The sequence below is a fragment of the Haliotis rufescens genome, unplaced genomic scaffold (assembly GCF_023055435.1).
Source record: "Haliotis rufescens isolate VD_foot unplaced genomic scaffold, xgHalRufe1.0.p SCAF_18, whole genome shotgun sequence".
Classification (NCBI taxonomy): Eukaryota; Metazoa; Mollusca; class Gastropoda; order Lepetellida; family Haliotidae; genus Haliotis; species Haliotis rufescens.
In genome coordinates this window covers 32,270,808-32,286,413 of record NW_025963868.1, presented here as the reverse complement: position 1 = coordinate 32,286,413, position 15,606 = coordinate 32,270,808, and the positions used below count along the sequence as shown (strand labels likewise).

General features: G+C 41.2%; 2 protein-coding genes across 2 annotated transcripts; both read left to right on the top strand.

Annotated features, from left to right (window-relative positions):
* The first annotated feature begins 12,326 nt into the window (after window positions 1-12,326).
* On the top strand, window positions 12,327-14,455 carry LOC125381567. The gene is made up of 2 exons (XM_048398610.1): window positions 12,327-12,528; window positions 12,626-14,455. Exon 2 carries the CDS (start codon window positions 12,999-13,001, stop codon window positions 14,298-14,300), a length of 1,302 nt encoding a protein of 433 aa, XP_048254567.1. The 5' UTR covers window positions 12,327-12,528; window positions 12,626-12,998; the 3' UTR covers window positions 14,301-14,455.
* Window positions 14,456-14,643: 188 nt separating this feature from the next.
* LOC125381464 lies at window positions 14,644-15,567 on the top strand. Its single transcript, XM_048398018.1, has one exon. The coding sequence runs from the start codon at window positions 14,644-14,646 to the stop codon at window positions 15,565-15,567; it is 924 nt and encodes a 307-aa protein (XP_048253975.1).
* The last annotated feature ends 39 nt before the right edge of the window (window positions 15,568-15,606 follow it).

Here is a 15,606-nt window from a genome sequence, read left to right as displayed (position 1 = left end):
CCTCAAGACAGGTGTGATCCAATTATTGTTTATGTTGGTTGACTAAACAGTTGAGGGGCAAACCTTGCATATGGGACTCCCAATTACAACTTGCAGACACATGTAATACATGATGGTAGGTACAGAATGTCAGTCGAGGTATTGAGGTAGGTGCTGAAGAGGCTGAGATGAATATGAGAAAGAGCTTGTGATAAGACCAGGCTGTATGGAATCCCCAATGGATCACAAACAGCATTTGTCGTATATTTGTTCGATACACAAATAGTTGTTACCAAGACATGTTCTTAAGAATTAAACAACAATCTCGTAGTTTTTAGAAACGAATGTCACTATAAAATTGATGTTTCCTTCTAAAACAGTGGTTGTTACCGTATGGTGTACGTGATATACTGTATACTGTGCGTGATATACTGGACACTGTACGTAATATACTGTATACAGTACGTGATATACTGTATGCAGTACGTGATATACTGTATAATGTACGTGATATACTGTATACTGCACGTGATATACTGTATACAACACGTGATATACTGTATAATGTACTTGATATACTGTATACTGCACGTGAGATACTGTATACTGTACTTGATAAACTCTATACTGTACGTGATATACTGTATACTGTACGTTATATGATGTACACTGTACGTGATAATATGTATACTGTACTTAATGTGCTGCATATTGCATGTGATGTGTTGAACACTGTATGTGACACACTCTACTTGATATACTGTAAACTGCACATTATAAATGTAAGCTGTACCTGTTATACTGTATACTCTACGTGATATAATGTATATTGTACGTGATGTAATGTACATGTATACTGTACGTAATATTCAGTATGCTCTTCGTGATATACCGCAAACTGTACGTGACATATATGGTACACTGTATGTGATAAACTTTATTCTATGCATAATATACTGTATACTGTACATGAGTATTGTATATTGTACGTGATATTCTCTATAATGTACATGATATACTCTATACTGTATTGGGACATACTGTAAGGTTATACTGAAAACTGTGTGGGATCTATAGTCAACAACAAAAGTTCCTGTGAAACCAATATTTTAATGTATTTTTCAAACAAGTAAAGTTTGGTTTTCAATATTGTAGTACATGAATGGAATCAAGTCACAAAAACGCAACTGCCACAGAAAAGCATGCATTCAATGCAAACGTTGACTTTTATGCATTACACTACCCAAGAATGGGTATAAAAACATGTGCGTTAAAGGGATTCCATATGCATTGTTTAGCATAGTGCTGACAACAACCACTCAGAAAAACAACAAAGTTACGCAATTATTCAACATTACGAAACGCCTCGCCAGTCCGAAAATGAGCGTCTGCGAGCCATTTGTATGCTTGAAATAGTATCGAGTCAACGAGATGTTGCAAGACAATTCAACGTCCACAGAAACACCATTTGATGTTTATGGGAACGTTGGCAACAGCCGAATGCAGTCAGACACCATCCTCGGAGTGGCAGGCCACTCGTAACCAATAATCTCGAAGACAGGAAATCGATTCCAGCCAGCAAAAGAGACTGCAAGAAGCATCCCTGGCCTTCGACGAATATCTTCACAAACCGTGCGTCGTCGCTTCAGATGTGCAGGGATTGTCGCCAGAAGACCCACCAGACGTCCCATTTTGACAGGAAACCACCGTCAAGCACGTCAACAGTTTATGCTGGACGGCCATGCAGTGGGGACAGGTTCTATTCACTGACGAGTCTCGTTTTCGCCTCAGCCACAGTGATGGACGGATTAAAATGTACCATAGTCGAGGTGAACATTAGTCATGGAAGAAGATCGGTTCGGGGGCGGCAGCGTTATGGTATGGGGTGGGATTACAGCAAGACAGAGGACCCGTTTGATAGTGGTAGAGGGAAATATAAATGGACAGCGCTACCGCGACGAGATCACCTGCCCTGTAGTTTTACCGTTTTTGCGTCATCATGGCCCAGGCATTACCTCTCAACATGACAACGCCTGGCCTTATATTGCTCGACTTGTTCAGGACTATCTTCAACGTGAATGTCATCACCTGGCCGGCTCGCTCCCCTGATCTCTCCCCAATCGAGCACATGTGGGATGAGATGGATCGGCGCCTTCGACGTCAACCACGTGTTCTACAGACACTCCAGGAACTTCGAAACATGCTCCAGCAGATATGGACAGATATCCCACAGGACTTTGTGCGACGCCTGGTCCATTCCACGAGACGAAGATGTGTTGCTTGCATCGCAACCAGAGGTGGACACACACGCTATTGATTTGTAAGTTGACATTTTGGCATGTTCATGGTTTTTTTTATGAAATCACGCATTTTCTGAAGACAGTATGGCAAATTAAGCCATTTGAACACTACCAGGAATCTTTTATCTGTTGCAAACCGAAATTGTTTCAGATTTGGTAAAAAACATAACTTTGCATTAAATCTTATTCAACTTTTGTTGTTCAGTATATATACTGTTCGTGATAAACGGTACACTGAACGTGATATACTGTATCGTTTACGTGATATACTGTATCTTGTACGAGATATACTGTATCATGTACGTGATATACTGTATCGTGTATGTTATATACTGTATCGTGGACGTGATATACTGTATCGTGGACGTAATATACTGTATTGTGGACGTGATATACTGTATCGTGTACGTAGTATACTGTATCGTGTATGTGATATACTTATCGTGTATGTAATATGCTGTATCGTGTGCGTGATATAATGTATCATGTACGTGATATAATGTAACTTGGGCGTGATATACTGTATCGTGTACGTGATAAACTGTATTGTGTACGTGATATACTGTATCGTGTGCGAGATAGACTGTATCGTGGACGTGATATATTGTATCGTGGACGTGAAATACTGTAACGTGGTCGTGATATACTGTATCGTGGACGTAATATACTGTATCTTGGACGTGATATACTGTATCGTGGACGTAATATACTGTATCGTGGACGTGATATACTGTATCGTGGACGTAAGATACTGTATCGTGGACGTGATATACTGTAACATGGGCATGATATATTGTATCGTGTACGTGATAAACTGTATTGTGTGCGTGATATACTGTTACGTGGACGTGATTTACTGTATTGTGTGCTTGGCATACTGTATTGTGTACGTGATATAATGCATCTTGTTTGTGATATACTGTATCGTGTATGTGATATACTGTATCGTGGACGTGATATATTGTATCGTGGCAGTGATATACTGCATCTTGTTTGTGATATACTGTATCGTGTATGTGATATACTGTATCGTGTACGTGATATACTGTATCGTGGACGTGATATACTGTATCGTGGACGTGATATACTGTATCTTGTATGTGATATACTGTATCGTGAACGTGATATACTGCATCTTTTATGTGGTATACTGTATCGTGTATGTGATATACTGCATCTTGTTTGTGATAAACTGTATCGTGGACGTGATATAATGTATCTTGTATGTGATATACTGTCGTGGACGTGATATACTGTATCTTGTATGTGATATACTGTATCATGGACGTGATATATTGTATCATGGACGTGATATACTGCATCTTGTTTGTGATATACTGTATCGTGTGTATGATATACTGTATCGTGTACGTGATATACTGTATCGTGTACGTGATATACTGTATCGTGGACGTGATATACTGTATCGTGGACGTGATATACTGTATCTTGTATGTGATATACTGTATCGTGGACGTGATATACTGCATCTTTTATATGGTATACTGTATCGTGTATGTGATATACTGCATCTTGATTGTGATAAACTGTATCGTGGACGTGATGTACTGTATCGTGGACGTGATATAATGTATCGGGTATGTGATATACTGTATCGTGGACGTGATATACTGTATCTTGTATGTGATATACTGTATCGTGGACGTGATATACCGCATCTTGTTTGTGATATACTGTATCGTGGACGTGATATACTGTATCTTGTATGTGATATACTGTATCATGGACGTTATATACTGTATCGTGTATGTGATATACTGTATCGTGGACGCAATATACTGTATTGTGTACGTGATATACTGTTTGCTGTAATGCATTGGAATGGTGATGACAATCCACAATTCACATGCATTTAGGCTTTAATAACACACTAATTTAGGTCATTGAGAAGTAATCTAGTGGAGGGTAAATACATATTAACAGCTTGTAACAATAACATTTTTGGTGGCAGTTTCTTTCTTTAAAACAGTCTAATATGTATGATATAATTATATTTTGCAAGATGTTTCTGAGACAATTTTCTTTCAGATGAAATCCCAGACACAACCCATGCTACAGTCGTTTTACCAAATTGATTAGAATTTAAGACACCTCATGCGCAACGCTTTACCAAACGCATTAACTTCAAAAACCAAAATGGATGTGTTAGTCCATACAAATGCAAACTTTCCATTCCACTTCTCTCGAACTTTGACTTTGATTATATTCTGTTTGCTGTAATTGATGCATTGGAATTGTGATGACAACCCACGATTCACATGCATTTAGGCATTTATAACACACTAATTTAGGTCATTGAGAAGTAATCTAGTGGAGGGTAAATACATATTAACAGCTTGTTACAATAACATTTTTGGTGGCAGACTGTCTTTTTCTTTAAAACAGTTTTCTTTCAGTTGAAATCCCAGACACACCACCAGCTACAGTCGTTTTACGAAATTGATTAGAATTTAAAGCACCTCATGCTCAAGGCTTTACCCGCCCAATCAAGTTTAAACAACAAAATGGATGTGTTAGTCCATACAAGTGCAACATGTCCAAGCCATTTATATTTGACTTTGATTACCACTTCTTCCTTGTCATCCAAATGCCTGATTAAGAATAAATCATAAACAGACACGGCCAGGGCAAATGAACCATCATAATTCCATTTCATTCGCGTGATGCCCCTCAGTCCGTTTATATTCCCAGATTCATTCAACGTAAATGCACCTTTTCCAGCATGAATGAGGGACCTTTTTACTGCCATTTGGAACTCAGACCAGCTATATACAAATATTCCAAACTTCCCCCTGCAGGCAAAAACACGCACTGAGTCAGCGGAATGTCTGTAAAAAAAGAGTAATTTCTGTGTCACGATAGTCTCTTTGAAAGGTGTACATGCGTGGATTGTTAATTGTGAATGGAAAATGAGTGAAAGAGTGGTGCATAATAAAACAGCTGTGCTCTTTATATTCAAATTAAACATAAATGATTTGTGTAAATTCTAATGGAAGGTATTGGTTTCTATAATAGTGAGAAGCTTCTGAGAGCAGCCTGTATGTACCACATAAACAGTAGAAGTGAAGCACAGTCTATTGCTCTTCCCTCCTGAACTAGCTGCGAGCTGTACATCTGTCCACTTGTGTGACAGTCAAGAGGGCGCACAATACATCACGCGAGTTTGTTTGGGGATGGTACATATACTGCATCAGGAATAAACATTGTATTTAGCGAGCATTGGCGAACATGTATATTCTTAATACAGGACATTTACCATCCCCAACACACACACGTGATAAGCTTTTTTTATCATATGGTGTTATTCCTATATTCTGTGCTCGAAGAACGTCTTCCCTTCTCTCAGAAACCATATCTAAAGATTGCAAGTTTTCCTGGAATGTGCGCATTTATATATTACGTCAGAAGGTAAGTGATGTGTCAGTCAGACAGTGGCAACAGTCATATTAGTTCCAACGGAAACCTGTTTCTTATACAGTGGCGTAACTATACACAGGCAAACCAACAATTGCCTATACAAATTGTTACTACTAGCCTTTCGCAGTAACCCATCGGTCTGTCTGAGAGTGCAGCTCCACTTTATCAAACGAAGGGAAGCTACTCCTTACATAGTCTATGAGACGTCACGTTTGTTTAGAGTTTGCCTGTCTCGTCATAACGTTACGAAGTGCCTTCAGTTGTACACTCCTAGACAAAATGAAACGCGTTAACGTCGGACATATTTCAGCATAATGCAACTGCTTTTATTTGAGAAAAGGTTCCAAGCCTCAGAGGTCAAATGGCAAATGTTTCGTAGTTTATATATTCTAAGTTGCCAAAGCACAGCTACGTCACAGTTAGTATTATGAACTATTCTATTGGTAATGGAAGCAGTTATCCCAGTAGTTTCTTTAGATTACCGATAGTTTATTTGGAATCGATCGCCGACTGACAAAAGTGACGCCACGTTTGTTAACACTAAAAGTAGTCCACACTTGACCTTTGATATTTGCATCTCTATCCGCATTTGATACCGACGGGTATTGTTTTCATCCGTTGGCTTTATCCTGCCGAGAAACCTACCCATTATATTATTAAGACAGGGCTCATGAAAACACCTATTGTATTTTTATACGTAGAAACACAACCCGTAGATAGGGTGTCAGTACAGATGACTGATTGATGCTGCAGCACAGATGTGTTCGTCCATTGGCGTTGTTTACCTGCCGATATACGTCTGGTATTGGAATAATCGAAATGTTTGGGACAAAACACTGATGGGAAAGGCTTTTGTTCTGTCAGGAACCCTGGTATTTGCTACTTTCTTAGGAATCATACATGTTATTTCCTTTTGTAGTTACTGCAACCTTTCTTAATCAATCTTGGTGTCATGTTCACTGCCAGATGCAGCTTTCTTAAAACACCTACAAGTCATGTTGCTCTCCTAAGCCCTATAAATTACAATGTCTATTGTTCTAGATGTCAAGTTGTTCCCTAATCCCTCTAGGTGTAATGTCCACTGTCAGGTGCTGCTTTCTAAAGCAATGAAGATGTAATGACCACTGGCAGGTTTAGCTTCCTGAACACTCTCGTTGTAATGTTCACTGTCAGATGCAGCTTTCTTAATCACTTTAGGTTTAATGTCCACTGTCAGTAGCTGCTTCCTAAGCACTCGACTTGTAATGCCAACTTTACAGTGTGTGCTTTCTGAAGCACTCCAGATTATAATGTCCATTGGTAGTTGCTGCTTCTGGAGCAATATGGATGATTCACCCACTGTCAGTAGCTGCCTTCTAGAACTTAAGGTGTAATGTCCACTGTCAGGTGCTGCACTCTAGATATTATATTTACATAATAAAGCCCCATAGATAGAATGTTCACTGGTATTGGCTGCATTCTTGAGAACTCTTGTTGTAATGTCCACTAGCAGTTGCTGGTTCGTTAGCACTCACGATATGTACTGTCTTCCTCTTTCGGCTATTCTGTTTTCGTGAACTCTTTATATTTCAATGTTAAGCACTACATTTTTAACATCCATTAAAAATGTTCCCTAGACCCTATAACTGTAATGTCCGCTGGTACTTGCTACTTTCCTGATCACTCTAGATAAAATATTCGCTGACAGTACCTATGTTTGTTTTAGCGCTATAAGTGTAATGTCAATTTACAACGTTCAAATAAATTTGATATGTACCTCTTTCTATGATGCTTTAGGTGTAATTTTGAGTTCCGCAATTGCAATGTCCATTTAAAATGTTCCCATGAAACTAAAATGTAATTTCTACTGCTTTCCTGGGTGCTATAAATGTAATCTTTTTGGCAGTTTCTACTTCTACTCTTTGTTGGTAAATATTGGTAATTTTCGCAATATTCGGTTGTTTTTTTATAGATGACTTTACTCAAAGCCAACAATACATTTTGACCTAACATGTTACTACCAGAGGACATAGCATTGTCATCAGCGACAGAGTATCTTTTGAGTCACTGCTTCTAGACACGTTATCGTGTCTGTGAGAAAAAGCAGCCAAAGAATACGATTGAAAGCAATATGTTACATCGCCTGATGAAGGAGCAGCCAGTAACATCAGCAGATATATGGGCAGACGAAGCCCTGAAACGTTGCAAGGAGTTAAATGTTTCATGGTTCGCATATCTTTTCGGGACATCAAATATACACCAAACGAGTATCTTACTATTAGAAAATATACACCAGCCAGCATCTTACTATTCTACAATATACACCAAGCCAGCATCTCACTATTCTACCCTTTACACCAAGCCAGCATCTCATTGTTCTTCAATATACACCAAGCGAACATCTTACTCTTCTACAATATACACCAAGCGAGCATCTTACTATTCTACATTATAAACCAAGCCAGCATCTTACAATTCTACAATATACACTAAGCGAGCATCTAACTATTCTACAATATACACCAAGTAAGCAACTTGCTATTCTACCTTAAACACCAAGTCAGCATCTCAATATTCAAAAATAGAAAAAAGGAAGCATCTTACTATTCTACAATGTACACCAAGCTAGCAACTTACTATTCTACAATATTCACGAGCGAGCATCTTACTATTCTACAATATACACTAAGCGAGCATCTTACTATTCTACAATATACACCAAGTAAGCATCTTACTATTCTACCTTATACACCAAGCGAGCATCTCAATATTCAAAAATAGAAAAAAAGGAAGCATCTTACTATTCTACAATGCACACCAAGCTAGCATCTTACTATTCTACAATATTCACGAGCGAACATCTTACTATTCTACAATATATACCCTGCGAGCATCTTACAATTCTACGATATACACCAACCGAAAATCTTACTATTCTACAATATATACAAAGTGTGCATTCTACTATTCTACTATTTTCCACAATCATACTTATCTACGATATACACCAAGCGAGCAACTTACTCTTCTACAATATACACCAAGCTAGAATCTAGATATTCTACAATGTACACCAAGCGAGCATCTTACAATTCTACAATATACAGCAAGCCAGGATCTTACTTTTCTATAATATACACCAAGTGATCATCTTACTATTCTACAATATACACCAAGCGAGCATCTTTCTGTTCTACAATATACACTAAGTGAGGATCTTACAAGTCTACAATATACACCAAGCGAACATCTTTCTATTTGACAATTTACACCAAGCGAGTGTCCTACTGTTGTGAAATATGCACCAAGCGAGCATCTCAATATTCTACATTTTACACCAAGCAAGCATCTTACTATTCTACAATATACACCAATTGATCATCTTACTATTCTACAATATACACCAAGTGAGCATCTTACTATTCTACAAAATACACCAAGCGAGCATCTTACTATTCTTCAATATACACCAAAGGAACATCGTACTATTCTACAATATACAGCAAGCGAGCATCTTACTATTCTTCAATATACACCAAAAGAACATCGTACTATTCTACAATATACACCAAGTGAGCATTTTACTATTCTACAATATACACTAAGCGAGGATGATACTTTTCTACAATATACACCAAGTGAGCATCTTGCTATTCTACAGTATACACCAAGCGAGCATCTTACTATTCTACAGTAAAACCCTAGTTAGAATTTTGTATTTCCAGTAGTTTGTTTGTGTATTTACACGAGCTCTCATAAACAAAAACATGACGTCTTTGAAAGGCATTTAGAAGTGAATAATAAAATAAATTATCTCCGTTTAAAAAGAAGATGGTAATACATACTGTGTGATGACCCCTTCCCTTTCCAACTCAAGGTGACGTGGACTCTTGACTTCCCGGTAATAACACAAATGCACCTCAGCACTGATCATGAATAAAAAGGTCTGCCATCCGAATACATATATGCAGGACATACTGTCATTTTTCAGACATGGTCCCGTGTCAATAGTTACCGTTGTCATGGTATTGTAGTTCCGAGGTAGAAGGACGTTATCCCACTGGACGTGTTTCTCCAGTAAATTTCCTCTGAGTATGAAAAGTTCGATGACGAAATTAACCCCCTTTCTTTCACTCAGAATGTAGAATTCATTAGCAAATGAAGGGCTCCATGTCAACGATGTCATTATCATATCGGGTCCTTGAATCTTAGTTGTGGTCCAGTTGTCTGTCAAATCTGTAATGTAAGATATTTACCGATGTAATGTGCTTGAAAAACATGAGAATACCGTTATTTGAATGGGTTGGGTTGGGTAGAGTTGGGTAAGGGTAAGTGTATCTGTGGGTGAAGGGGTGAATTCGCAATTCACTATGCAGAGTTGAATCACTGACGTATGCCGGAAACCTATGACTATAAAATCCCAGATTCTCCCTGATCTGTTTTCTAGGTTTGCAAGGTTTGTCAGCACCATGCATGTGCGCCTGGGTTTCACCAAAATGGTAAACGTCCAGAACCTATGTCAATTTGAAATTTCCTTGTCCTAGTCACATGAGCCTAGTTCGAGTTCAAGTGCTCATGGCGATGGCTACTCCTTCAACAAATGTCCTTAGATATTTGTTATGAATATTTTCCCTTTCAATTTTACCATAAACTGCCCTCGAAATGCGTGCGATCATTGACCGTCTTTCAAGCTCTTTATTTATTTTATCAATCATGTTTATTTTAGCTACGTCACATTGCACCCGGCCTTAGTGGGTGCGCATCTCAAGTTATGATTATGATTATGATTATTATTCACTGATAAATCTGCGTCTCACAAGACCACGTAGAAGCCAATGATTAATTACAACAGTACTCATATTTTCCTACAAAATCAAATATGAAAAGGAGACATCAGGAAGTACCTAATATAGTGAAGATATGGGATAGATCTAATAGATCTTCAGCAACCCATGCTTGTCATAAAAAGGTGACTATGCTTGTCGTAAAAGGCAACTAACGGATCCTACGTATTTTATGGATACCCATAACAATAAATCAAACCAATAGATCGTTTGAGTTAGCATGAATATCAAAAATAATTAGCAAGTCGATAGTCACAATTCCCACTGTTGGTCCTACGTGAAATGTTCTTCGTGAATACTGTAAATCATGAAATTAATGCAATAATACGTCATCACATTAATGCGAGTATAGAACCCTGGCCTAAAATGCGTCATGACATTCATGAGAGTAGCCTTGCAAAAATCACTGTATGTGATTCAATAATGTAGTATTGGCTGATAGACGCTCGACCGAATAATATAATTTACTAACTTAAACTGTTCATCTAATTTCGAATAATGTATGTAACATAGTTCATATGTTCATGGGCTTCTTCACAGAATGTATAGTGTGGAGGACTACTTCATTTGAGGATAAGTAACATAAATAATGATGATATTATCATGATATTATTGTCATTATTATTCCTTCAGATTATTAAAAAAGGTTATTATGTTTTCATATTAAAACTTAGAGAAAGAGGTATGGCGATTGTGGAGATTATTTTTTAGCATCGGCATTGTTAACATAATTCTTAAAGATACTATGTTTAGATTGTTTGCTTAATGCCGCACTCAGCAACTTAAGGATATCACAACATACATACATATAGGTTCAGTTGTATTATTAAATTCGTATTATTTTGTAAATGTTACAGAGACCTGATGAAGTGATATAAAAATGTATAGTCGCCATTCTTAAAAGTAAGCATATGTTAGAATCATCAACCAGAAATATTGCACACCAAAGGGTAATCATATATCATGACACTATTCTACGTCAAAATCAACGATATTTACATTTAGTACTAACGACTAAAAGACTTTATCGCGCGTATCCAAACCATGGGCTAATTACGTCTGTAACCCAACCACCCCTCGTAACCCAATCACCCCGGGCCACCACTCGGCACCGTGCCCGGGGAATAATCCCGCGCAAGCATCAACCCCTCTTTGTTAGTCGGTCATTCGCGACCAACCCTCCACCAGTACACACGTGTGTCACTGTCTAGAAACGCTTTCTTTCGCTTTGCACGTTTCTTTTGTACCCAGTCGCGACCGTTTTGTCGATTACGCTTCGAATACCATCTATTCCAACACTCGCCGTATCGCATTTACACAATCGCGACCGTTTCGCCGATTACGCTTTAAATACCATCTATTTTCAGCACTCGCCGTATCGCATTTATTCCGTTCCACTCACCACCTCGACCTTTGTGATGCCTCCCAAGAGAAGAGCAACCGTCAACCACAAGCTGGTGAGGGGAGCCAAGCAGCCAAGGACAACCAGAAGACAAACCCCGGGAGTACACATTGTACAGGAGGCAACAGCTGATGGTGAGTCTGCCATTCACGGCAATATCGAAGGTGGCAACAGAATTAACGTACAATCGGCGCAGCTTGTAAATGCCGCACAGGCTGCCAACTCGGCTACCCAGGTAAACGAACAACTGGAAAGAATACTCCAGTTGCTGAAACATTCAGCGCCTGGCCCGGTTAGCGCAAACCAACAGGTAAGGCGTGGTTTTAGTTCGCCCGCCATTTCGCCCAGCATAGGGAGAATCCCCGATGCCCTCAACGAGGCCGACGGAGACGCGGCTTGGCCAGCCAATCACACCACAGGATACGGGGATTCCCTTTCTTTCCGTGCGGACGGGATAGACGCGCACGTCAAACAACAGGTGAGGGAAAGATATGGCGTGGCGAGTATGTCGACCTCGGCACAATACTACCAAACAACGAGGGAGGTCACGAGGACGGTACGATTACCATGGCGTACGACTCCTCAGGTAAGGTAATTTTTAAACCAATTAAGCAGCAACCAAAGCGTCTGTCCCTGGCGAGCTTGACTTCAGCTTTCCACATTTTCATGTGTATATATGTTAGTAGGCACTCCGAGGTCCGCACAACCCAGGGGTTGCTGTCCTACATGGAAACCATACGGACGGCGGCGCTTCGATTCGGGGGGATGCCTGGTCAACCTACGACCAACAATTCCGACACAGAATGTCAAGGGACCCCTCACGACGCTGGGACAACATCGACGGGGAGTTGTGGCTGAAGTACATGGTAACACAGCCGGTACGACAACCAGAATCAGGCGGACGGGGCGCAATGACACGCGTACAGGGGGACATCGCCAGTCAGGTATGCTGGGATTTCAATAAATTTGGCTGTAGCAGGGTTAACTGTAAGTACACTCACAAATGCGGTAAGTGTGGCGAACATTCCCATAGCTCTAGGACCTGCTTTCGAGGGAATGGGGTCCAACCGACCCCATACAAGCCCAATCCTAACAGAAAACAACCCCGCAAGGCAGGTAAATTCAATGGCCCCTTCCCCCGTGGACCTCAATGAAATGGCACCTTGGTTACGCCAATATGCTAGGGTCAATTACAGAGATGCAAATTATTTATGGGTAGGTTTTAGCTTTGGCTTTAAGCTCGAGTTCCAGGGAAGCCGCACGGGTCGCCTGGCACGAAACTTGCGATCAGCCACGCACCAAGACACGGCAGGCTACGTGAAACAAAAACTACAAAAGGAAGTCGACCTTGGCAGGATGGCGGGCCCCTTCAAGGACACCCCCCTAGACAACCTCCAAGTATCCCCAATAGGCCTGGTGCCCAAGAAGCAGCCAGGGTATGGTCAGCACCTGGGTAAGCATGCGGAGGAATTCCGTCTAATCCACCATCTATCCTATCCCAGGGGTAAATCTATAAATGACTTCATAGACACAGAGGCCTGCTCCCTTGTGTACGCCAGATTTGATGAAGCTACCCATATGGTTCAACAACTGGGAAAGGGAGCACTACTAACAAAATTCGACATTCAGTCGGCCTTTAGAATTATACCAGTCCACCCATCCGATTTCGAGCTGCTAGGCATCAGATTCGAAGGTGAGTTCTATTTCGATAAATGCTTACCATTTGGCTGCTCCATATCTTGCGCCATATTTGAAACGTTTAGTACCTTCTTGCAATGGTGCATGCAATCCCATCTTCCAACGCGTCCGATCATGCATTACCTGGACGACTTCCTAACGGGGGGCACAGCAGGCACCAGCCACTGCTCAGACAACCTCAACGGATGCGTGAATACACTTGAACAGCTCGGGGTTCCTATTGCGCACGACAAGACGGTGGGCCCCACAACCAAACTGACATTCCTAGGGCTGGAAATCGACACCATTGCAATGCAGATCAGAATCCCAGAGCCCAAGATCAAGGAGGCAACAAGGGAAATCCATGACATCCTGTCAACAGGTAACATCAAGGTCACAAAAAGGGCCCTTCAGTCCCTCATAGGCAAGCTTAACTTTATGTGCAGGGCTATACCAATGGCAAGGGCATTCAGCCGCAGGCTAATCGATCTGCTTAGCAAAGGTAAGCAACCATTTCACCACATTAGGATTACCAGCTGGGTCAAGGAAGACCTACAAATGTGGTTAACATTTCTTACAGCGATTTCCTCCAGCTGTTTTCAGACGCAGCGGGCGGCGCCGGCTTTTGGGCCTACATGCAGGGCAAATGGTTTAACGGCGCATGGCCAACCCAGTGGGTGACGGATGGAACTACACGGGACTTGACGCTCCTGGAGCTGTTCCCCATCACACTGGCCATCCAAATCTGGGGCAAGCAACTCGCAAACAAAAAGGTCCTCTTTTACTGCGACAACCAAGCCGTCGTAACAATAATCAACAAGCAGTCAACCAAGGCCCCCAGAGTGATGAGCCTACTCCGTCGCCTAATCCTGCAGTGCCTCCGATATAATATTATGTTTAAGGCAAAGTATGTATGTTCAACTGCTAACACTATTGCCGATGCTCTCTCGAGGTTTCAGCTCAAACGCTTCCGAGAGGCAGCACCAGCCGCGGACCAGAACCCCACACCTATCCCGTGCAACATATGGCTGATCTGAGGCAGGAAGCCGGCAGACTCCTACAACAATCTCTGTCTACTAATACATGGGCCACTTACCAAACAGGCATCAATGCCTTGCACCAGTTCCGGTCCGCACACCAGCTACAAGAAGTGTGGCCAGTCCCGCTGGATCAGGTCGTAAACTTTATTGCTTATCTGTCAGTCACTCACCACTCCCCCAACACAGTCAAGACTTACATTGCAGCGCTGTCTTCACACCACAAATTCCACGGGCTCACCGACTGTACAAACCATTTCCTGGTAGGCAAGATTGTAACTGGCTTACACAAATCAGCGGGCCGTCCAGACACCAGAAAACCGATCACTGCAGATCTGCTGCAGGTAGTAACCAACAATCTGCCTCACGTATGCTCATCAGCATATGAAGCCAGGCTGTTCAAGGCAGTCTACTGCACAGCCTTCTTCGGCTTCTTTAGGGTTAGCGAACTGGTCCAAACTGGACCCTCAAAAACAGGTTGCGCCATCCAGAATCTAAGCTTCTCGGGCAACCCCCAGCAGCTTGCAATCCATTTACCACACTCAAAGTCCGATCAGTACAGGATGGGGACAACAGTTACAATGTCACCTATACCAGGTAACCCGCTATGTCCGGTAGTCGCCATCAAGCACTACCTGGAGGCGCGCCCCTCCGGCCCACAACATGCATTCGTCCACTTTGACCATTCCCCCGTTACAAGGTACCAATTCCAGGCACTCCTAAAAAAGGCCTTAGCACACAGCAACATAAACACGGCCTACTATTCTTCGCACTCCTTCCGCATTGGGGCAGCCACATCAGCAGCCATGAACGGGGTGCCCGAACACCTCATACAACAATACGGCAGGTGGAAATCAGATTGCTACAATGCTTACATACGCCTACCAACAAATTCAATGTTGCACAACTAATTCAAATAGTCTTTCATGGTACTTACTACACTTCTTATT